This window comes from Rhynchophorus ferrugineus, unplaced genomic scaffold, assembly GCF_030347505.1.
Source record: "Rhynchophorus ferrugineus isolate W39M unplaced genomic scaffold, kcgeb_rfMv2 rfM4, whole genome shotgun sequence".
NCBI classification, from domain to species: domain Eukaryota; kingdom Metazoa; phylum Arthropoda; class Insecta; order Coleoptera; family Curculionidae; genus Rhynchophorus; species Rhynchophorus ferrugineus.
In genome coordinates this window covers 5,529,502-5,556,710 of record NW_027472583.1, presented here as the reverse complement: position 1 = coordinate 5,556,710, position 27,209 = coordinate 5,529,502, and the positions used below count along the sequence as shown (strand labels likewise).

Below are 27,209 nucleotides of genomic sequence, written 5' to 3'. Positions count from 1 at the left end.
GTACTTTAACTCTCCTTAACATCAACGAGCATTTAAAATGGTAATTAATGCAACCAGACCAAATTGACGTTCTTACTCATAAACATCCCCAACGCTATCTTCATATTAAAAATAATTGCAACCTGTCACGACAAAACAGTTCGCTGTTTTGTCAATATAACAAACAGAACGACTAATAAAAAATTCCGTCCGCGGCCATATTTTACGTGATCAATAAAAGAAAGAAAATAAAACCCGACCTATTTGAAATAATACCTTTCGACTCGGGAAGTTTCGAAATAATGACGATAAAATTAAAATACTTCCGCGGAGTCTTCGCCAGTTTGGGTCGTGTAAAATTTCGAAAAATTTGACGCCGCCATCATCAAAGCCGAGCCTCAGAGCGAACGTGTTCTTGTTAAAACGACCGCGGCGGCACAAGTTTAAAACCTCTTCCGTAATTGGTAGCAGACACGTGCCCGAGAAATAAAAACGAAGACAAGGAGGAGAAGAAGAAGAAGTACGGATTTACCGGAAGCTCTTTAACAGGCTACTTGTTAGAAAGAAACTTTTCGCCAGATTACCTCGCGTCAATTCTTTGAATCTTTAACAAGGTGGCAGGTTTGACAACATTTTATGTATCGGGAGGTAAACGCTTGGGAGGCATGGAGATATATATTTTTAATAAAACACCTTTGTTTTTTTTTGTCGTTAATTTTAAATAGCAAACATTTTCCGAACATATACCAGTATATAGATCTATACTGCAGACCCTGGATGACTAATATATATATATATATATATATATATATATATATATTAGTATAAAGTTATTACAACGTATTAGGATAACGTACACACTAGTCGTGTGATGTTTTAAATAAATATGATTTTTAAATTTAAAGCAGTTGGTTATAGTAATTGCAATACACTCAACATTTTTATGGCTCTATCTACATTCTATAAGAAAAAGGGTTTAAAATTAAGTGACATAGTAAAAATAATAATAAAGTTTTACTTAGTGCAGAGGTTGTAAAAAGTGTGAAGTATCAAGGACAACAATCATGCCTAAACAACAAAGGTCGCCTAAGATGGAGAATCCCCCTTAAAGGTGCTTTAAAAAAAACTGAAAACCATCTACCAATTATCAGAGAAATGATTAAAGAAAGAAATAGACGAAATTTTTGTGGCTTTAACATTTTAAAACAAGATATGTAATTTGACTGCTGCCTATATCTGGTGAGATATTACCAGCATAATCATAGTTTTATCAATATTTGTTATCCGAACTCCATTAATCCAACCAACGGACCAGATCATACGTAGTAAGACTCACCAAAATATATGATACATTTATGATGCTTCGAAACAGGTGTTGCATATAGATTGGAAATTTGTTAGTCAAAAATTGTTGGAGCAAATTGTTCTCTATTAATGATGAATATGACGATGTTATCATTTCCTTGTCAGTGCGACTATTCAAAGATAAGGCGAGAAAGCAATATTGTTAAAAATACAATCTATTTCCTCTCTTTTTTGCATAAATTAATGCGCAAAGAAGAGTTTATTTACTTAAACAATTAATAGCATAACTGCATTTTGCAATATTTTGGATTTTCAGGCATGTGTATAAGATGTACATAAGATGTAAATAATAGAAAGCGTGAAATTTATTCATAACATAAGATTTCAAGCTTTGGGACTTATTACTTCTTTCGGTGTATATAACTCTCCAGAGCTACTAAATATAATACTGTATAACAAATTTTATTTTATTAAATAGAATACAACAAACAAAAAAAGTATTCTAAGTAAGATAGATACACAAACAATATAAATAAAATAGTTATTTTTTCCTAGTAGTCTTTAACATATTTTTAACGTTTTATAATGAAATCTTACTTCAAATTTGTCTGAATGCTGTAAAACTGTATTTATTATGTACTAACATTTTTTGAGTGTTTTTATGGGCCTTGATAATTATTCTCTTTTGATAGTTATTAGTATTTGGTCGTCCAATATCCAAAATGCTTTCATCTCATCTAGTGAATCTAATAGTTCTCCAACTCTTACACATTTTGAGGTATTTCTTTTTAGGATATTGTAAAAGGACTCTCTTGCCATATTTGTGTTAAACGCAGCGTTTTTCAGAATAATATAACCATAAAGTAATTGTTGATTCAGTAGTAGTAGCACATACTTGTAGAAATAATTTAAAAATACAACTTCGTCAGCTCTTGTAATTTTATAAATCTAGACATCCACCAGCTGTATAAATCTAGTTTCGTCTGTTTGATTACAACTCTTGTGAACAGCAATGCGTGGCCGTGGAATCTGTCAAGCTAATTTAGAATATATACGCATGAACAGTTCTGGTCAATTAAAGCACGCTCGGGTCTTTTTAATCGACTTCAAAAAAGGAGGAGGCTATGGCTATGTTCAGCTGTGTATTTTTTTAATGTATGTTCGCCAATTTTTCCGTCATTTATGTGGTTCCATTGGAACTGAGTGATTTTAAAGTGATCGGTTGGTAATAGTTAAACCAATATTCTAAATAGATAAATAGATTTAGGTAGGAAGTAAACTAAATTGTATTTATATAGTAGAATATAAAATACGTGTAGTAGATATATTGAATACGTTTTTTGATTATTTGTATTTAGTTAATACAACAACTATTATGCACATATTTTATTTTAAAACGTTTTTTTTTCTAGTTAAAAATCTAAGTTTGATTATTATTTACACCTTAGTGAGTTCCTTATTTATTTTATGAAATCGGTTCCATTTTTTTGATAAAAATATTTTATTACTGTCGTCTTCTAGCTGTAGTCAAAAATGAATATATGCGACATACAGAACTCAGAACATCCAAATACATTTCGTAATTATCTGCACTATACGTACCGACTTTTTCTTTATGTGTCTCCTATTTTCCTTCTTTTCCTTAATTTTTTAAAAAAGTAAACTCGTCTGTACACAATTTACTTACTTTACTTAATTTACGCAAATAAGTGAGGAAGTTTCCATTTAAATTATAAATGTAGTGACAGTAAGCTATACACGTTTTTAACCAAGCTTTAGATTGGGCTGAAAGAAAGGAACTGTCATACACAGATATTTTAGCGCTTCGCAAATTACGGACGCTGACGTTTGAGGATTAAAATTGCAGATTATTTGTCTTCTAACTAAAAAATATTATAGCTATTGAACTATTTGTTAGGTTGTTATAAGTATAAGTATATTTACGTATTAATTGTTTATTCCAGTAAAACGTTCATTATTTAAATTGATTAAGTCATATTTTTATATAAATCACCATCTTCCAACCTCTAACGATATTCTTTTGTCTTCATTTTTTGCTCGAAGACCGAACTAATGGGCAAGTTTCTTTCCGGTGAAGGGAAACGATCTATTTACAATCAGATTGGCCGAACGACACCAGAAGTGGATCGATCGGTGATTAAAGAGACCATTGTTGCAGGATACGCGGACCTGGCCGGCACGCCCAATCAGGATTCGGCGGAAAACGCACACACCAAAGCCAAATTGTCGGAAACGTTGCCAGGAAAACCCCAGAAGCCTCATTTCGACGACGTCGGGCCCAGGAATGTAACGGCGGTGGTGGGCCAGTCGGCGATATTGAGCTGCAGAGTCAAACATCCAGGAGATCGGACGGTAAGTGAAACGATTATATGATTGATTATATTGACGCCCGTTCCCGATTTCGGCGATTCGATGGTATTAATAATTCGACTCGGTCACAAAACATAGCAGCTTTTCACGATAACGAACGATAAAGGCTAGTCGTGGCGATTTATCAATACGAATCCAAATTAATGATCTCGTGCTTAGATTTGAATTGCAAAACTGGATACGTTCAATGTCTGGTTTGCTAACATATTTTACGATGATACAACTAGCAGCATGAAAAGTAATTTCGATTATTTTTTATGTCCTTCAATCATGATTTATCCATATATATTTTAAACTAAAAATAGTGTTTCATGTACCTTTTTAATCGGCCAAATGTTTACCACTTTTCTGCTGTAAACAAAATTGTACCAAAGTAGACTCTTCATTAGGAGTCTCAATCATTTTTCGAAGACAGCTTTATCCTATTAATACAGTTTTTCAGACACCAGATCAAATGGTTGTAGAAAATGGCAATCTCAGAGCTACATAATGGATGCATGAAAACATTCCAGCCAATCTCTCTCCATTTCTTTACCAGTTACTAAACCTTCGTGTGATTTAATATTGCAAAAATTGAACAAACCCTTTTCTTATTGATCATTTCTGGCATTTTTTAATCTCCAGTCTTGAACAGTACATTATGAACCCAATTCCATCAAATTATTTTCAAAAAGGACTCGAGTTCATTTCATTTCAATTTACATTTTTTTACTAGTGCTCTCACTGTTCTTTCCATACCATATATTTGTATATTAAGATTGAAAAACTAACCAAGATTAAATTTTTTGCTCAGAATCATATTAATTTTATAGGTTTTGGCCATGTTTTGATTATATAACAAGCATCAATAGAGGTCCTGAGGATAATTTCCTGGTTACAATTGTCTTACGGATGTATTATACAAAATTACTTTACAGAAAGTTGTATCTATACCCACGTCGATCTCACAAATCGAATAGAACCAAATATCAAATATCTAAAAGATATTTGCCAAGAGTTTTCATAATCCCAAATCTAAAATGATTTATGTGATAATGATATTGATAACGTGATCCAGAATCCTATTCATACATAATGACTCTTAAATCGTCGTATAGAATGCAGTTTCTTCCAGACTGATTACGAACCATCGTACACTCTCTATCGTATATTTCTCCTAATGTAATAAATAATAATTGCCTCAAAAAACGCAGATATATAATTATTCAATCAACGTGTACATACACAAAGTATAAAATAAACTTAAATTACTTCTAAATAAAACATCAAAAAGAATTGACAAAATAAATATTGGAAAAAAACGATTTTTTCGGGGTTCTAAAAATAATGACTTTCCACATGAGAAATCTTTTTAGGTATCGTTCCAGTAAGTTTATCACTCTATATTCATTGTCCAGACTCTCTGGATTTATTAGAATAAATCGTCTCGGCCAACTCGATCAATATATGCTCAGTTCCACACCTTCTAACCTTGGGTAATTTTCACTTTTCAATAAAGTTCGTCATTTAATTTATATCATGTATCAGATAGTAAACGTATATAAAATAATTAAATTAAAAAAATATATATTCAAGGGAGAAATTCGGTAGTTCGTTGGGAAAAACGAGGCCGAAAACCGAGACCTCCATGAAAACCCAGAGGTGGTTTAGCTACTGCGCGGACAACACTCTGTTCGCAGGCTAAAGAACACTAAACCCTGGAAACTTGTGTAATAGTCCGTGAGTAAAGGGTTGAAGAGAATACCTAGTAATTCAAGTAGACATCGGGAAGGAAGTCTTGCTAACAAACAAGACGCTACAGCTGGGCCGCAGAGCAGACGCAGCAAACCAAGCATATTCAGAACTAAAACCACATGCCAACAACATTCGCCTTAATACTAACCCAAGTAAAATAAAGATTTTAATACAGAAAAGAGGTAATAAAGACGCACGAATCTTAGTAGAAGAAAATATTGAGTCGATGGATCATTTCGCAAGCTATGGAAGAACGGAAAGAACAAAAAATATGCTCAATATATTCGAAAGAAAGGTATTGAGAGAGATAATGGGATCAATTAGTGACAATAACATCTGGAGAACTAGATCTAATCAGGAATTATATAATCTGTTTAAAGAACTCCCACACTCAGAATTTATCAGACCACCACGGTTACAGCGAGCATGTGATAACAATGGAATACAAAAGGTTACCAAGAGGAATTTCAGACAGTCGATCGCACGGAAAAAGACCAGTGGGAAGACCCCGAAAACGCTGAGAAGATGAAACTCGGGAAGATGCACGCGAGTTTCTGGATATCCTAGTGTGAAGGAGAGTAGTAGGGGATAGAAAGGCATGGAGGCGGAAGATAAAAAAGACCAAGACCCGACCAAATTTTAACATTTTTTCATTCAATTAAGGCTGTAAGGAATTTTGTATTTACTTTTTTTGATATTAACGAGTTTAAAAATAGTAAAAGTCCTAATTTTGTTTTAGTTAAAGGGTTAATTAAAAAATTAGTTAAAGGAAAATATCTAGAATGCGTCCTTCTTCAATTAGTTGTAAACATTTTTAAAATGTCCTTCTCTATAAAACATTTCTTTTAGTTTTTTACCTGAAACAGAACCATACCTTCCGGCTCGATGAACTCGTCCTATAAAAGAAGCGCGAGAAACTCATTCCTCCGCGGTTATCCGTTCCCCATCGATATTTGGATTATTAATCGTTCGACGCCTCCCAGGACAAGCCGTGAAAGCAATAACGCGAAACCCTCACGAGCGACCATTCGTAAATAATACCGTTGCTGTTTTATCCTCGCCAATTCTATATCCAATTTATTTTTTGCTTCATCTCTTCGACCGTTCGCCTCCAAGAACCAAGAAAAAAAACTTTAATTGAATAGAAATTCGGGTTTCGTTCTATTATAACGGTAACGGTGACCGTAGAGGAGTGAGAGCGTGAAGGGGTCATAGAGAAAAAGGAAAAGGAAAAGAGGAAACGATACAACTTTGGCGGCGTCGACGGGTTAATGCTCTATTAATTTATTAATTTCGATGAAATCATTATTAGGCTCGATTGGGCCGAATTTTAAATCCTGTTTATCAGCCCGATGTTGATGCATATCTGATCTCTCCAATGGTAGTTGACACAGAAATTGACAACAAACCCAATCCTAAAAAGGCTCCTGGAATTGTTGATATTTCACCTAGGTTAATGAAGATTTAATAAATGAAGATAATTAAAGAGCTACCACGAAAAGCAATAATCATGTTGACATATAAGACATAGAAGAATGTTGCGGAATGTCTTAAGGTTGGTCGAATAATTATGTTTAAAAAACCTGACAAACCGGTAAAGCAAGTAGGATCTTCCAGGCCTATTTCACTTCTACCTGCGTTATCAAAATTATTTCAGAAACCATTGTTAAAAAGTATTAAACCATTTATAGAAATATCAAATATCAGGTTTGGACTTCGAAATCACCACTCGACAATCGATCAATTGCACAAAATAATAGCGGTTTTTGAAAATGCATTCGAAGAAAAAAACTACCGCTCTGCGATATTACTGAACGTCTCACAAGCTCTTAACAAATATATAAATTAATTACTTGATTAATATACAAAGTGAGCAAATCGCTACCTCGGTATTACTAGAATCATATCCCTTCGAAAGAAAATTTATATTCTCCAATGAAGAGGCATTCTCAACACTTAAACATATTTAGGCTGGAGTTCCACAAAGTAGAGTCTTGGGACCACTTCTATATCTGCCCTACACTACTGACATCCCAACAGCAAAAGAAACAGTACTGGAAAATAAAGCTTAGTAGTACCAAATCTGTCCATATTAATTTTGCATTGCGGCAAAAGGACATAAACCTAACTATATAATATTAACAACTGCCTGATTTCTCAAGCAGAATCAACTAAACACCTCGTAAAATATCTCGATGGTAGGTTAAACCGAAAACAGCATGCTGGACAAAAAGCAGAGCAGATTAGACTCAAAGTCAAGCAACTGTACTGGTTAGACGAAACATACCGTCTACTTGACCTAAAATCAAAGAGTTCTGTTGGTTCAGTCAATTATAAGGCCAATTTGGACATATAAGGTGCAAATATGGGGTGGCACTAAAACATTAAACCAACTAGTAATCAAACGCACCAAAAAAATGTTCTACATATGATTTGAATGCTAAATCACAGCAATGTGGAAGCAATAAAGCTACTGGACAACACGCAGGATATCAGAAATTTGAAGCGAACCCAACCATACGAACTGGTTTAGTGTATAAGTATATTCTTAGCTTTAGCTTAAGTTTTATTTTAATTTGGGAAATACATACTGATGTATTAATCCCGTACTCACATTGGTTGTGCATTAATGCAAGTACAACACAACTGTAGTAATAATTAATTTGTAAATTAAGATTGTACTAAGCATATCTAACCTAAGCTGTAAATAATAAAAAAATATTTACGACCGTGCGCCCCCAAGAACTAAGAAAAAATTTTAGTTGAATAGAAATGCGGGTTTCGTTCTATTATAACGATAACGGTGACCCTAGAGGAGTGAGAGCGTGAGGAGGGAACGGCCATAGAAAAAAGGGAAAAGGAAAGAAGTAAACGATACAAGTTCGACGGAGTCGACGGGTTAATGCTCTATTAATTTATTAATTCCGACGAAATCGTTATTAGACTCGATTGGGTCCAATTTTAAGGGCGCTCGTGAAGGTAATTCGGATCGATCTTTGCGGGGGCAAACCTGGGAATTGATTATCGGTCGCCCTTTCACTAATTGTTATTGATATTATTGGTAATGATGATATAAGGTAACAAATAATAGAAATGGTTCGGCAAAATATCATTGGTTACCCTATAATCTTATTAGTTCTCCGATTTTCCCTTGTTCTGAAGTACCGAATAAGAATCATTAGTCCGGCATATAAAAATAAGGATATTTCGAATATATCAAGCATCAGGAAACAGTAATTAAAATGTATGACATTATGATCATTGGGTAGGTAGGTAATTAATCGTAATAATAAGCTTAGCCTCCTATTCACATCACTGGCTAGATCATTGCTAATGAATATATCAATATTCCCATATTCCAAGATGATGCCAAACTAGTTCAGTATTGGCTTGAGGAGTAACAAAACTTCATCAAATATCTTTCCTGAACTATATATGCTGATTCAGGTATATGTCCGGTATTGTATCGGTTTTTAAATAAAATAAAATGAAAATAGGCAATAATCTATACACTATACATTGTAATGATTTGAGTTCGCTGTTAATTTGGATAGAATCTAGCCAAAAGCTGGCGAGATACAAACAGCATTATAACAGGTCAATTGAAATGTCTCCAGCCTGACACATAGATGGCGCTACTAGAATTAATATATATATATATATATATATATTAATTATATATATAAATATATAATATATATATATATATATATATATATATATATATATATATATATATATATAGCCTAACCCTCAAAGATGCTTGTGTAAATTTGACAGCTGTCGGATCATTAGTTTGTGAATTATAGCATTTTGAATGAAGCAACTTTAGCTATTGTGAAAAAAAATGGATAAAAAGGAATTTTGCGTGTTGATAAAATATTGCTTTTTAAAGGGAAAAAATACAGTTCAAGCAAAAAACTGGTTTGATGAAGAGTTTTCAGATACTGTCCTAGGAGAATCAACCATCAAGAATTGGTAAGTTTAGACGAGGTGAAATGAGCACCGAAGACGGTGAACGTAGTGGACGCCCAAAAGAGGATGTTACGGTCGAAAACTTTTTAAAAATCCGCAAAATGATTTTGAATCACCGTTAATTGAAATTGAATGAAATAGCAGACAGTCTGAGGATATCAACTGAATGTGTCCATTATATCATTCACGAATATTTGAGTATGAGAAAGCTCTGTGCAGAGCGGGCGTCGCGCGAGCTCACTTTTGACCAAAAACAATCACGAGTTGATGATTCGGAGCAGTATTTGAAGATGATCAAGTGTAATTTGATTAATTTGTGACAATAGATGAAACATGGGTCCATCATTTTCCTCCGAAGTTCAATCGACAGTCATCCTAGTGGATTACACACGATAAACTCGCTCCAAAGCTTGGGAAAACGCAACGGTCGGCTGGTAAGGTTACGGCGTCTGTATTTTGGGATGCGCATGGAATAATTTTCATTGACTACCTTGAAAAAGGAAGGACCATCAACAGCGACTATTACATAGCGTTATTGAACCGTTTGAAGGAGGAAATCGCCGATAAACGACCGCATTTGAAGAAAAAGAAAGTACTGCTTCACCAAGACAATGCACCGTGTCACAAGTCAGTGAAAATGATGGCAAAAATCCATGAATTGGTGTCCGAATTGCTCCCTCATCCATCGTACTGTCCAGATCTAGCCCCAGCGACTAGATCCTGTTCTCGGGTCTCAAAAAAATGCTCGCTGGGAAGAAATTTTCGTCGAAAGAAAAGGTGATCGCCGAAACTGAGGCCTATTTTGAAGCAAAGGACAAATCGTACTACAAAAACGTTATAGAAAAGTTGGAGGGTCACTATAATCAGTGTGTCACCCGTGAAGGGAATTATGTTGAATAAAAAAAAATAATTTTGCTAAAAATTTTGTTTAATTATGGTAGACCGGGGACTTTTCAATTGAACTGTTGTTTCAATTGAATCGAATCATTATGGTGTATTCTGTTTTATTCAGAAATATCGTACAAAATATTTGAAGGTAATGAATTAAAATCATCGGACCGGTATATAAAAATATAAAAATTTCGGATGTACCAAGCATCAGAAAGCATCAAGACAGTAATGCGTACATCCCCACTAAACTAAGCAAGTTCAATCTTTCAATCGGCGCGTTGGAGGAGTAGCAGAATATCATCAAACATCTTCACTGATCAAATAGAAGAATCAAAGAATCACCAGAGCAAATATAATCCAACCCTTATGTGGTGTTGTGTTTTGTCCAGAAGTATTGCGCAAGATATATGGAGGTATTGGAAGAAAATCACCATACGAGTATATAAAAATATAAAAATGTCGAATAAAATAAGATAACTATTTTTTTTAGCCTTTAGTAAAAAAATCATTTTTTTAATATTAAGAATTGGGTCGATTTGTCAATTTTTTCTTGCATTAGATATGCTTCTTCCAAGAAGATTCTGCTTTTTATGCATATATATCACTCTTTTAGTCTTAAAATAGATATGCTTAATGCAATCTTAACTTACAAATTAATTTATTACCATCCCCTTTTACTTGCATCACTACACAAGCAATGCAATTTGGAAATAAAAACTACTCAAGCTTAAGTTAAGGGTAACACTTATACGTAGACGCTAACAAGTGACACTAATATTGTTATATACATGTGAGAATTGAGTATGCGCACGTGGTGAAGCAATAGAAACTAACGGGATTATTTATGACTTATTCGAGTGATTGAGAATTTACAGTTGACGACACAGCTTCTCCAGGGTTCCCGGAGATAGAAGAGACCGTCAAATATCTCTATCGGGCTTTTATAGGTCCAGCTCCATCGTCGGGTCCTTGATTGAGGGTAGGACTTGGATGTTTTCTCTTTTAATGTTGGGAATTCCATAATTCTGTAAAAATCTTTTGTCTGCTGGGTAATACCATACTATTTCTAATACCAATTCTATTTCAAATTGTTGCCATTGCTAATTGTTTTGATACAGGATGAATGTCCACATACATATTTAACATACTCTACCAAGCAGCACTAGATAACTATTTACATGTTACATTCCCATTTTCATGCTCTGAAAATTACCCTATCCTAGTTTCATAATTTTATATGATTTTTAATTTCACTGTTACATACCCCATGAATATATTGAACAACCTAGTATAAATTAATGTTATATCACTCAAACATGAATGTACACCATCAAGATGCATCTCCATTAACACATATCACAACAAACCGTCGACAGCATTCATACCGTCAACGAATTTCCACTCCTACATCGTTCCACCTGTCAGAAATATATCCGTCAAGCCGCCTGAGCCTGAAACGATAAACAAAATAAACAGACCGAGCGGAAAAAGACCGGTCTCTCCATCGACAGTTTTCTTTTTTATCTTTCTCGTTTTTTTTTTCTTATCCGAAGCACACCGCGGCCGTCTTGATAAAAACAACCGACACGATTAGATTGTTGTAGCCGCTTTTCTTTTGTTCAGGTCTCCTGGATGCGTAAGAGAGATTTGCACATACTCACCTCGGGAATACACACGTATACCGGCGATGGACGTTTCAGCGTGAGACACCCGGAACACAGCGACGACTGGGATTTGCATATAGAGTACGTGCAAAAGAGAGACGCCGGAGTATACGAATGTCAAGTCAACACGGAACCAAAAATTAGTTTACCTGTCATGCTGTACATTGATGGTAAGTTCATTGTTTGTTCTATATATATATATTTCTTAGTTTATAAACTCACCTATCTTAAAATATATACCAATTTTTATATTATTATTATTTAATTATTACATTGTTACTAGTCGTTTCCGTCTAACCTACAATTTGTCTTTATGATAACTTAAATCTGAGTATATAACTAGGAGGGCCCATCGGCCCTATCTCAGTCTCTGGCGAAATAATATTTATACATGTCACTGCTGTATTTTTTTTATTATATGCACCTCACTAGACAACTCTACATAAAATCAAATGGTTTGATTCTTGTAGTCTGTATCCAAAAGCTGCAATATTTCAATATTCTCATGAGAATGAAGTCTTTCCTCATGCCCCCTTGCAATTCTCTTGACAATTGACTTATTCAATTGACTGACTGTGGGTATCTGAAGGTCTCGATGGAGGTAATCAGTCCTATAGTATTTGGGTGCGCCCACAATACCTCTCAGGACTTTGTTCTGAAAAATTTGTATTTTGTTTATGTTACTCTTTGCAGAACATCCCCATAATTGAACTCTGTATGTCAATATAGGTTTCAGTATTTGCTTATAAAATAGTAATTTATTATGTGCTGATATTTGTGATTTTCTTCCAATTAGTCAGTAGATTTCAGTATATATCAATTCCAGTTCTATTTTTTTCTTCTTTATATGTTCATTCCAGCGAAGTTTTGCATCAAGATTCATTCCGAGATATTTAGCGTTGTTACTATATGAAATGATAGTATTTAATGTTTCCCACTCTCCAAGCAACCACACACCATTTTATACAGACGACACAGCTTTCTTGATCGCCGGTTACAGTCCCGACGCCATCCGTAACAGACTCCAGGTCCAACTCAACCAGGCAATTGCGTAGTATAAATTCTGGCAACTGCATATTAACCTGAGCAAAACTTAGACAGTTCTTAGAATGTTCCACCATAAGAAGGAGTTTCTCGCTTATCGCCTCCAAATCGAAAAAATTCCTATCCCCTGGCTCCAGAAGGCATCATACCTTGGTTTCCAATTCGATCGCAGGTTCCAGTGGTCAGCCCAAATTCAGCACGCTATTTGCAAAGGCAATAGCGTATACAGCCTACTAGAAAGCGACTCCGTACAAAAGCTGGTCCGACCAGTTTGCCTGTACGGAGCGCTGGTATATTATCGGTACGTCTCCGAGATATAACTTGCATTACTCCAAGTGTTCCATTCCAAAAATGTCCACGCGTTATTCAATGTCCCATGGCTTATGAAGAATGCAAATACCCACCTAGAATCTGACATCCCGTTGGTGAAAAGCTTCACGAACTTGCTCAGTGTGAGGTTTTCTCTAGCCGCCTTGCAACACGATAATAATCTGATCAAATTCCTTTCCAGGTTTCCTATCAAAGCAAATTCGACAATCCCAGTCGTAACCCAGGTTCTCTGTCGCCCGCAAAACCTTACTATCCTGAACCCGAATCGACATCAGCTGGTTATTCTGGTAAAAGTATAAAAATGTCCTTAAGGTTATCGAATTACATATACTTTTTACCGTTAGTCACAATACGCCGCAATAAGCAATGAAACAAGCAATGTTTTCAAGAAATTTTCTTCGCCTTTTAGATCTTTTCCACCATAGTTTAACACCTAGAAACGGTTGATTCATTTGTTAAGCTACCTGAACATTTCTTCAGACTTTGAGCTGAGTTTTCACCCAATAGGTCTTTCAAATCATTGTTTTATGACTTTTTTGATACTCCTGGTTATTCTTTTCTTGGTCCTGATGGTTATTATTTTTGATTTTGACCATTTGATCTACCTGGAACAATCGTACTGAATACACCAGTTCTGATTTGTTTAAGGATGAAAACAAAGTGTCTATAAATTTATTTCAAGATATCAGAATAAGAGCAAGTAGTGACATCGTGGGGTGTTTGGACATGTTTGGGCCAAAGCATACAAAAATATTCACGAATATTCCTATGCCCACTTGAAAAGTCCCCGGTCTGATACATAGATGGCACTACTAAAATTAAATCGATATATCTTTTAGCTAGCCCTAACCGTCAAAAGATGCCTGTATAAATTTGACAGCTGTCGGATTAGTTTGTGAATTATAGCGTTTCGAGTGAAGCAACAATTGTTTTTGTGAAAAAAATTGATAAAAAGGAATTTCGCGTGTTGATAAAAGCTTTTTGAAGGGAAAAATACAGTTGAAGCAAAATCTTGTCTTGATGCCGAGTTTCCAGATACTGCCCCTGGAAAATCAACCATCAAGGATTGGTATGCTAAGTTTAGGTTGCAAGAGGTTGTTACCGAATAAAATATTTAAAAAATCCACAAAATGATTTTGAATGACCGTAAATTGAAATTGGATGAAATAGCAGACACTCTAAAGTTTTCAACTGAACGTGTAAATCATATTATTCACGAATATTTGGGTATGATAAAACACTGTGCAAAGTGGATGGCGCGCGAACTCACTTTTATCCAAAAACAACGACGAGATAATGATTCGGAGCAGTGTTTGACGATGATCAAGCATAATAAACCCGAGTTTTTGCATCGATATGTGACAATGGATGAAATATGGCTCATTTCACTCCGAAGTCAATCGACAGTCATCCGAGTAGACTGTACATGATGAACTTGAAAAATGACAACCTTGAAAAAGAACCAAATCATCAAGAAGGACCATCAACAACGACTATTACATAGCGTTATTGGACCGTTTGAAATACGAAATCGCCGAAAAACGGCCGCATTTGAAGAAAAAGAAAGTGCTGCGTCACCAAGACAATGCACCGTGTTACAAGTCAGTGTTAATCATATTTTCCAGATCTGTCCCCCAGCGACTATTTTCTGCTCCCAGATCTCAAAAGAATGCTCGCTGAGACGAAATGTTTGTCGAATGAAGAGATGATCGCCGAAACTGAGGCCTATTTTGAAGTAAAGAACAAGTCGTACTACAAAAATGGTATCGAACAGATGGAGGGTCGCTATAATCAGTGTATCACCTTCGAAGGGAATTATGTTGAATAAAAAAACTAATTTTGGCAAAAAAATGTATTTTACTATGGTAGGCCGGAGAATTTTCAATTGACATGTTAAATAGATAAAATCAGTGGATTCTGATCGCGTGTATATTTATCTTTATTATTATAGAAAATTACATTTATTAACAGGGTATTTAGTATTTAGTACACCTAAAATATAGTTATGGACAAAAATATTTTAATATTATTTAGATTCGCGAACGAATTGAACAGCTTTGTAGTTAATTTAATTACTAACGCCACCTATTTATATCCAATTGTCGCTTCATATTTATGTATATTTAATACGGAGTACGATTTTATAGCACTTATTTGTTCCACTAGATCATGTAGCTGATAAATTAAAGGTAAAATAATTTAACATGCGTATAACGTGTAACAATTACGTTAATTGAAAATACATAATTGATTACTAATCAAAATCGAAATGAAAATTTAAATAGACGAAATGCAAATATTGTGTCATTGTTTCGTGTAATTTTATTTTAACTACAACATATCGAATATTTTATATGATATGCGTATTTTAGCATAGCAAATATACTTTGGTGTGAATTAATTAATAACTTATACCACAAAAATTAATTTAGTATTAACCACAAAAATTAATTTAGTATTTAGTAATATAAACAAAAATTTAATTTCCAACGTTTGTTTTTAAAATTTTGGAAGATATGATATACGTATAATGATTTAGCAAATTTTGCCAGAGTTCATTGTCAATTTTAAAATTGTGAATGTATAGTAACCCTTTATAATACCTATAGTGATCATTTTCTTTGTACATCAGCGTTACAATCATTATTTTGTATGGATCTAAAACTATATATGTACAAGTACAATTACTTAGGCATGCAAAGCTTCAAGAAATTAAAAAAAATATACCTGGGAATGTTTAATAAAAGTTTTGTTTGTTTAAAAATTTACCTTACTACAAATGTTCGATAGGTTAACCCCCTTTTCACATTAGTTATTCATTAAAAATACTACTTTGTGTAAGTCTTTTTTCAGTGTGTGTCAAAAGGTGTTATCTCTAATAATTGAATAATATTAGAGTAACAGTAATAGTCAGTTATATTTTACTCAATGAAAAGAAATAAAAAATGTCCTCTAAATATTATAAATATAAAATAAATCCCATGAAAATATTATGTGGCATTTTTTTCATCAAATAATTCCGGTATATAATATTGTTGTAAAAATTGAATCAAATTAAAAAACAACTATCAGTATCAACCATTTATTATAAAGGGAACCACCTGTTTGGTCCAGTTGAACCGGCTAAGTTGCTACGCAACTAAAATAATTATATTTCCATAAATTATGGGAATTTTTGAATCATCTCCAATGGACGCATCCTTTTAAACGAAAAAAAACAAAATTATAAAAGATATATATTTCATCAAAACTATATTCTATTTTCAGAATGTCCCCATTAGTTCAAATTAAAAAAAGGCAACAATAGCTAACAGCACGTACACAGTCAGTATTAAAAATTCATTTTTTACTGTTTTTTAGTTTTGTTAATTCGCTCTTTCCATTAGTGTTATGTTCCTTTTTTCCGGACAGAAAAACGCAGACAATCGGATCTGACAATCATTATTACTTTAAACATTTTTTATTACAAGCTTGTGTCCCATTTTCAAATTTATTTTCACATATACCTTTTCCAATATGTTTACCCCCTTTTCTTTAAAGATATATCCGAAAGTAAAACTAATATATAAAAAATAATTATTCATGATTGTCAATAATTTTAAAATGTCCCTCTCTATTATAATATTTCCAATATTATTAGGTATTTTCAATTACCTCCTCTGTTGGTTCTTGGTTAACTCAACGCATAAACACATATTTTAAGGAATCTGATTGTAGAACTAACTTACCGATAACTGAATCAATAATAGATCTAGTCAAACCAAAATAAGTTACAAAAACTATAAAAGTTGACATCAACCTAACGAAAACACCATGCTCTGATATAGTAGATGCTGAAATATATTCTAAAAAATCGATCGATATATATATATATATATATATATATATATATATATATATATATATATATATATATATATATATATATATATATATATATTTTCATAAAATATTTAAATTATTATTATTTAATTAAATTTCATAATTATTTTCCATCATTCTGCCAACATGGCGATACGGCGTCGAAAGAACGAGACTATTTTGCCAGCCATCCAATCAGCGGTCCATTTTCAATATCTTTCAGTTCTAACAACTTTTGTAAGTGGTTGAGCATTAAAAATAATAATTAAAATTCATGCAAGAGTATGAATTTGCGTCTGTTACTAATTACTGCTGTTTTTTTTGCAACAAAACGTCATTCTATTTATTTAGTTAACGTCAGAGACATTTACAGTAATAGTTTCAAGAAGTTTTATCATCTCGTATAATACTACACCTAACTAACCCCACTTTATGCACATCAAGACTTGAAGCACAATAGCCATGAATATTTCACTTAGATGGATGGAGTATGTGGATGCTTCTTCTATACTATACCATGACCTTTTGCAGTTGAGATTGTCGTAGTAGATCAAACTTCTCATATTCAATAATATTGGCATTTTTCAAAATCGTGTAGTAGCCATTTTGACTCTTTTGAATCATCTTGGTCCTTTACGAACTTCGGGAAATAGTTGATTAATCAACAATTGCCTGAAAGTGGAGTGAAATTATGAGCTATGTTTCCATCCAATAATAATAATCATGCAAATCATTGCTTTCGAATTTTTGTCTTCTAAGTCGTTCTTTATCATTATAATCAAAACAGCATCACCATAAGTATCTAAAAGAGTTTGATGGGCTTCAGCAGCTGATTCCTTCAAAGCAAACAATAAATATATTCATTGTCGAAAATACAATTTTGAGCTTTCCATCATTAATTTATGTATATAATGAATAACTTAATGATAATAAAATGTAATCTGTTATTTTTAAGAAAAGAAATATTAAAAAAATCGAATTCCAATGAAAAGTTAACTTGTCCAACAGTTGTTTGCATTAATACTACACATTTTCGTCGATTGATATCGCTGTCAAAATAAATAAGCACATAATAATAACCGATAGTGCTGCAAATAATTCAAGAAAGGGATTTATGAGACCTAATTAATTATCATTCTAACGTTTATCTTTTTCCATCAACTTTTGTTGTCTTAACCATCTTTAACCGTCTTACCATCGGGTATATTGGTCCAATTCTGAAATATCCATATGTCGTCTAAACACGCAAATTGAAATAAGCCTTCCTCGAATTTATTATATGCCTTTAAATATTATATTATTTTAGTAATCAATGTCTGAAAGTATCATTAGACCTCTTCGTGGGTTATCTTTACACCATATAAATCATATATTACCCAACAGTGTATGAAAGAATGATCTACATCCCTCTAAAAGTTTCATATCTCTAAAACTTTCTATGGATACTTTTCAGACTAACAGTTTTTATTTAACACTGTTTTTACATATTTCACACATTTGACCTCTGAGGGTTTCTTTTCGGTCAAGATTATATTTTTAATTTTTCGCAATATTTCAGTGACTGTGCCCATACTAACATTCAGTGCAGGTGTAACACGCTAAAATGTTTATAAGTTAAATCGGAGCAACATAATATTTAACAGTAAAAACGCTTACATCTATAACGAATTTTACTGGCAAGAGGGAGCCTCCACTATCTCATTCCTGCTCCAAAAACTGATTATAGAAGCAACCTGTTTTGTCTGGCTTCGGCATTTTCAGTCAGAGTAATAATAAAAACAGCGGTGTGAAATTTGCCAAACCACTGTCATTTGTGTGTTAAAATAACGTTTGCCGGTTTATAACAAGTAGTTATTATAACTAATATTTTGAACAATTGAAGACTTTCGTAGGCTGATTCGGTTACATATTTGACAGCATTGTATCTCTTTTTAAAAGGAGTAAAATGAGAAGGTTAACTTGAAAGAATTTCTACCAATAATTGACAAACGCAGCAGGAAATTATTTGATTGATATTTACTTTACCGCGATAATTATGCTTCTCCCATAACTAATTAAATATCAACGTTCGGTGCGTTGTTATGCCCAAACGAGTAGTTTCACAATAGAACCAATTACTATGGGGATAAATTTAAATAATGACAATAATCACGTTTTGATTGAATTGGAATTTATATTCTCGGCGGTTTTTGTTTTACGTGGCGGTCGGTTGAACTCCACAATGCCCAATCGATACAAATTGTTAAAGGATTACGGAGATTGGCAGTTTATTATTAACGGAGTGTATTATTATAATTATTTCTATAGTTTTGTTATTATTCAGGCCTCTGTAGGGTGACGAAAATGCGATTTAATTGCCTATATTCATGAGTTGGTTAAGGTTAATTTAATTTTACTCAAGCGTCGAATACTCTCGTGACAAAAAAATATAGAAGCGATGGTATAGAGTACATTTGTGTCGATATAAACCCAATGGAAGTGTACAACGCAATTTACAGACAAACCCTAATTTTTAATTGCGAGACGTGGGCACTGTCAAAGAGAGATAAAAGTAACATATAAACAACAGAAATGAAATCCCCCAGAAGATTCAAGGGCATCACAAAGATGGACAGGTTTAGAAATGAATAAAAGAAATATCCTCAATATTGTATCGGTAGAGGAGTACATTAAAAGGAGACAACTCAGTTGGTGGGGAGAGCGGACTGCGCACAGAGGACATAAGACAAGTACACAAAATACGGTAGTCAAGGATTCAGGAAAGGAAAAACTAGAAGGCGATCTAAACGAACCTGGGATGAATATATCAGAGAATTTTTTCAGAGGAGAAGAAAAATCCCAGTCGAAACTAGAAGACTGGACTGAGATAGAAAAAATGGAAGGAATGTATATAGGAAGAGAATAGACAATAAACACAACACACCTACATCATTAAGAAACAAAGGACACCTTTGTAAGACAAGGTAGAAGAAAAGGTGTTTTTTTGATTATATATAAACCCATAAATGTTCGTTTAGAATATAAAATACCAGCTAACACGACAAACGTTCTGTTAAAAGTTATTGAAATGTGGTAGTCCCACAAACTTATCTTCTTAAGTTCTGGTCGTAGTCTGAGCTTATAAAGTATATATATATATATATAAATATATATATATATATATATATATATATATATATATATATATATATATATATATATAATGACCATAATGACCATCACTGGTACTGAGAAACTGAGAACCAAAGCAGCTCGTTTGAAATTTTCAAGATTATTGGCTAATTGACGCGCTACACAAGTTTATGATATCATTCATTTCATATATATATATATACAAATCATTTCGATTTCAGTTAACTTTTCACGCTACTACGCAATCCTATTAGACCTAAAATTGAGTTTTTTTCTAGCATTTCGAGTTCTTCGATCCATATTACTTCATTCCCGTGTTATAGGTAGCGTGAGTCTTGAATTGATTAGAAATACACACAAAATAAACCCAAACGGTCAGCCAAATATATCTTATTGAAGAACTTGTCTGTCGATTAAGAAGCAAATATTTAAAAACAACCAAAAAAATAATAACGTACAAATCTATTCGTTTATATTAGCCTCAATACCCTTTTATTTTATTTGAATAAAACAAAATCGTAAATGTTTGAATGACAAATCGATATTAGGCTGCGATTCATTCACCTATTACAAGAAGGCGAAAACGCGATTTATCAATCATTAGTTTTATATCTACGTGTACAAATATTGACTTTAAAAATCAATAGGCATCTACAACTAATATAGCAACTGATGAATCCACATAATGAAACCAATTGCAAACAAACATTTTTAAAAGTATAGCAACCGCAAACGTAATGGCTCACCAAACTTTCTGAAATATCGCACTACTGAAATACTGAAATACTTCAAAACTACAATAATTACCAATTGCTCTATGAATAAAAAAAACAGTCATGTTAGTGTTCTATTACTTATCTTCGAATAAAATAGTTCTATATAGCAAAAATTAAAATATAAGTGATAGTAAAAATAAGTTTTTGTTGCTCCAAGACTTCACATGTCGTCACATGAAATTATTAAGCTATTTTATTTTGAAATAATTCCTTATCAAGAACTACGGTAGGTTGATGTTAATTCAGGTTAGATCGTTCCGCAATTAGTCGAAGCCTTTCTTAGCCCAATCCTGATAAAAGTATCGCAATTCGAGTGTAAGGCTACCAAGAGCGGACTGAAGTTTCTCTGAACTAACGTAGTCTACTAGAACATGGAAAGATGCTGGCAGTTTAAAGTGAAAGGCCACCAAAAGCAGATTATAGTTGCTCAGTCATAGACTACTGGAATTTGGAGTCGCCAAAGCTCGAGAAACCATTCCATTCAGAGTATATCATGGAAATGTCGGCAAAAACAATGCTGTTCAGGACATCACCAAAGGCAAACAAAAATTAAAAAATACTTAGAAATAGAATATATCAACACATATGATGCATGATTATCTCTTATTGTTTAATGTTTATAGATGTGCATAAATAGTCGTCAAATTTAATAAAAAGTATTAATTTCAGGCCTTGTCTAATCGAAAAAATTATAATATGTCTACCGTAAAAATGTATTAACAGTTTCCGCAATATACATATACAAAATACAAAAATTCTACCTGTAGAAAAAAATATTTTCAGAACTTCTTATCTATCTCGCCTTAACCTTGTCAAAAAAGTTACGCATAGACCCCTTGTCATAATCTAACGAAGTTTTATATGACAAGGAGTGCTAAATATTATCAAATAATATCTCGTCGATACTGCTCCTCCGACATATAATCACAAAAAAGTCTATTCAAAATATATTTTCTCTACCATAAGTCAGTAAACAGATGTTTACAAGAGATTTTTGCTATATTGTTGTGATTGGATCGAATAGGGTGGATAAAAATATATTGGGAAGAGGGGTTTAAAACGATAAAGAAGACTAAAAAGTTTCAAAAAATGGGATTTGGTTTAATACGTTTACGGAACACTTAAAATATAATAAGAATGCATAGTTAATGTTACTTTTAAATATTTATAAAACAGGGTTAATTAAAAAATTACTGTAACTTTAATTTAATGTCAATATTTAATAATAATTTTATTGTTTTATTTTGCATAGCATGCATGCATAGCCGATACTCTAGGAGAGTCTACTTCTCAATCAATAATGTTAATCTCCTATTTTAGACCACTCCCTAAAATCTTAATTTTAATGATGTCTTTTTTGGAGCTACTTTTTGTGCCTCTCATCAAAAAGTCCATGTCTCCAAAGAAGTCAGGAAAATGAAGTGAGGAGTTCATTCACTTTTCAATGGAAAATATATCTAAACCACTGTGCACTAATTGTCGTAACTTAATCAAATAGCTTCAAGCGTCACACCAGAGGAATTGTCAAAATAAACGATTGAACGAAGAAACGCAGAGTCGAATTTTAGTCTTGCTTGTAATATCTTCTTCTACCAGGCGCACAGTATTGCAGAAACAAGAACTTCTACAGCTTTACTAGTTCAGATTATTATTTCAGTCATAAATACCAATTTGTTCTCCAGTATATATATATATATATATATATATATATATATATATATATATATATATATATATAGGTCTTCAGCATTAAGCCTACCGAGTGGTGAGTAATTGGCGTAGGAGAACCGTCCTGTCGCCTTCTTCAGTATTATTCGTCCCAAGTTGAACTAATCACACTTAAGCTGATACAACTAGATGCCATTGATATTTACAATAACAGGCGATACAAACGCTGTAAACAATAGTTTACAGTGAACATAATTATTCGGTAAAAATATAGATGTAACACAGCTGTCAAACAATGATTCAGTCAAGAATAGGAAGTGGGGACATTACTTGACCAAATTTCTTACAAAATTAATTGCAGTACATTCATTACACAAAACGAATTTTGTAGAATCAACCTGTACTCAATTGCATAGTAGGAATTCTTAAATTGACAAAATTTTTTGTTAACCAAAAAATATCTAGAAATTGTATATAAGTTTAGCAATATTAATTGTTGGTATCTTTTTTTTTATAATGGGTATCATAGTATGGGTATAATGGGTATAATAATGTAAATGTTTATTACCTATTTCTAAAATAAACCATATACCCGTTAAGTCATACATTGATGGGTAACTTGAAAACATTCTAATGGCATAATGAAACAACAGAAACAAGGGAACTCCCTCTGGAATTCCAAGAAAAGTTGTTCCAGTAATATACCATAGTATATTCCTAATAAGATCAGTTTATTTATGTTTATTTCTATTGAAAAAATTTTACAACATTGACAAATAATAAAATAATAAATTAAAAATGTATTACAGTAATATAGAGATTTTTATAGAGATTATTTATAGAAAGACCAATATATTTCATTACAAGTCTGCGGTATTATTTTGGTTCCACTGATTTAAAATATTCAAAAATATGTACCACTAAAATGTCTTCACTCGAAGAACCTCTTTTTTATTTTGTAGCTTCTTCATTTTATCCAATCAATTGTGCTGATTATTTTCCTCAAAATTAGTATGTATTTTAGGCCCATTTAATTGACAAGGTAGTGACAGTCATATAACAATAATATTTTATTCGCTTTACATGTAATCCCATTTGGAATGGAAGTTCCAACGCTATCCTTAGACACAATGGATATGTGGGGTTATTTTAATTAAATACTCACGCTCCAACGGAACAACTTTATTTAATTTCACCTTTATCTTCACAAAACTTGAAAGATGTTAATAAAATACAAAGGATATTTCTTTGCGGCTTCTCAAACTTTTTATTTTTTTTTATTATTCAATATGGACTCCACATTTTTTGGCAGATATGCTTGGTATGATGGCTTTTTATGCTATTGCTCGAAATTACCGTACGCAACTCTAAACTTTAAGAAAGTGCCAAATTCAAAGTATACAGTACTAGAAATATATGTTATTAGCTTCAAAACAGACTTCGGGCCAATTTTTTAATTCAATTATGATTAGCCATAAAACCTTCTTCGATTTGGTTTTAATCGTCGTTATTGACTCAAAACAATGTCGTCAAAGTAATTTTTCGAGCTTAGAAAATAAGCTGAATATCCTTGCCGAATTGCTGGTTCTAAAATCACACGCATCTCACTTGACTGACCATATTCTGACAAGCTTAACTTCAAAGTCCTTATTAGTTTTTGTAATTCTCTCTGCACCAAGTTCAATATGAAAAAAATAGTGTTAGTGTGTGAGTGTTCTACCAACAGATACCACATACTATTACGAAATTTCAGCTAGTGGTCGAGTATAATAATTATAATAATAAATGCGCCCAATAATTGTCTCTTTGGGTATATAAATCTAAAAGCCAATAATAAATTAAATTATTGTTTATTCAAAACAATGTTAATCGAATAGGGAAGATGACATCGTAATTACCTCAGCATCGAACCTAAATAGTCATCGGGGTGTATATTTTATATTACCGTCCCAAATTCGGATATTTAATTAAAGTGGATGCTGGTCCAGCGGTCTAACTAATCAATAAAACATTAATGAATGCCCCTAATATTATAGCTACGGGGTAATAGTCGATTTATTAGGGTATGTCAAGGATGTTTACAAATATACGTCTACGCCAAAGGATAGTTAAATCAGTAACATTAACCCCAAACCTCCAGAAGGAATTCTATATAATAAATTTTAAATATCGCCTGGATTTTTTGTTGCCAGCTGAAGAATTTACGACTTAAATTGGCGATTGATTTCCGGTTTTTGTAACATATTTAACTAGCTTCAAGTATGTAAGATTCTTGTGTCTGAAAACGAGTATTTGTGCCAAGTATTACTTTTCTTGTTTCATCAAAAGAGAAAATCCACAGAAAGTCCATAAGAACAAGTAAAACGTGGTTTCAACAATTCAAATGTACTAATATAGACTTTCAAGACAAAAAACGTCCTGGTAGTAAAAAAATTTTTAAAGATACGGAATTACAGGAGATATTTGATGAAAATCCAACACAAGCTCAAATATTATTGGCCCAAGAATTGAACGTGAACCGAGTCGTAATTTGTGGACGATTACAAGTGATTGAAAAGATCCCGAAGATGAGAAAATGGGTGCCACACGAATTATATGACAGGCAATTAGAAAGTAGAAAAATCTTCAGTGAAATTCTGCTGAACAAAAGGAAGTAATGTATGAGTCGAATAGTAACGAATAACAGAAAAGGAGAACTGGCCATTGACTGTAAGACCAAATCGCTTGGTCATAAGACAATGCTCTGTGTCTGGTGAGACCATGTTACTGTCGTGTATTATGAACTGTTGAACCCTGGCGGAACAGTTAATACCGATCCGGCACTAAATGATCAATGTCTCCAATACAGCTTGACAGCGTCTCATAGAGCAAAACTAGTTTTTTTTTTGGCCTAGAACCGGGTAGGGGAATCCTGTTACGGATACCTGGTCGGGAAGACTCGCAAGAATAAGCGAGTTGGACTGGTTATGTGGAGACTGCCTCTGGGCTACCCACTAAACCCCACCCCATCAGCTGATCCAATGACCCTAACTGATACTTCTTACTGTTAGTAAGGAGGGTGCCCATAACCGGTAACACCGTTAAGAGGCACAAGGGCCAGGCAAGGACGTGGCGTCGTTATCACACCACGCAGCTTGCGGTACATGAGTTAATCGCTCGCCGGAGAAGGTCGAGACAATTTGGAGTTAGAGCACGACGGGGTAGTGTCGGCTGTGATAGAATAAGGCTACGAAGAGCCGAATGAGTTATTGGCCTAGAATATCGGCCAGCTCGGTAATACATCTATTGTCCGAGAGACGAAGAGTGGAGAAGTATCTCGAGTAAACCTCGGATATAAAATCGTGAACTTAGGGGACGTCTGTTTCTCTATGAATTTGATTGTTCCTGACCAACCAGGGGACATTGATAATTCTCCTGAGAATTTTGTTTTGAAACACTTGAAGACGTTCCACCTGGCTAGGTGAGACGTATTTTAGATAGACACTGGAGCCGTATAGAACGACTGATCGAACCAGCATCTTGTACAGGAGAGATTTTATAGATAGAGAAAGCCAGCTGGCCCTGTTGATAAGCGGGAACAGCAAATTAACAATACCTTGACCTTTATGAAGGGACTTTTGAATGTATTCCACCTAAATTTGCGATCGAAGACAAGACCGAGATAGGTGGCTTCTTCTGACCATAGGATTTCGGCGTTCTCGATTTTAAGACGCGAAATGCTCGGTGCAAAACGCTTCTTGTGGAAGAAGATGGCCTGGGTTTTCTGTGGGTTGACCTGCAATCTCCAGAAATGTAACCACTGGACCGTCTCATCGAGTTGTTTTTGGAGTCTGCTTCGGATGTGCGGTGCTATTCTTGAAGAAGCAAAGTAAGCAGTGAAGTCTGCGTAAAAAGCAGCCTCATCTTGTGGCCTCCTAGGGATATCTGAAAGAAAGATATTAAATAGACCGGGTGCCATGGGGGAGCCTTGTGGAACTCCTGCGTCGATGGTTTTCCGGCTAGAGAGAATATCTTTAATCTTCACCTGGAACGATCGTCCTGACAGAAGTGATTTGATGAGAGCTGTTACGTCATCAGGTAGACCTAATCGGATGCATTTCGCCACTAAGCCTTCGTGCCAAACCTTGTCAATGGCTTTGGTTAAGTCCAAGAAGACGGCTCCAAGTCTTTCACGTCGGTTAAAAGCACAGTTGATTTTTGCGGCCAGCCGATGGGCCTGATGAACGGCTGAATGTTTAGCGCGGAACCCGAATTGCTCATCTGGAAACTAGTCAAACAAAACTAGTCAAAGAAGTGTCATAACCAAATGGATGGGAAGCTTTATCGTACGCGCCATTTTTCCCAGACCTTCACTGATTTCGAAAATGTTAAAAAATGAGTCGATTAATGATTTAACACAAAGGAAAAACAGTTATTTTCGAATTACATCCATAAATAGCCTGATAAATGGGTAAAAGAT

General features: G+C 33.7%; 1 protein-coding gene across 1 annotated transcript in view; it reads left to right on the top strand.

Moving 5' to 3' along the window:
* Positions 1 to 3,357: 3,357 nt before the first annotated feature.
* The window catches only part of LOC143195894 (transmembrane and immunoglobulin domain-containing protein 1-like), a 35,562-nt gene continuing 11,710 nt past the window's right edge, over positions 3,358 to 27,209 (top strand). The window contains exons 1-2 of the mRNA XM_076403408.1: positions 3,358 to 3,657; positions 11,899 to 12,109. Of these exons, the coding sequence (XP_076259523.1) occupies positions 3,358 to 3,657; positions 11,899 to 12,109 (511 nt within the window). The remainder of the gene's footprint in view (positions 3,658 to 11,898; positions 12,110 to 27,209) is intronic.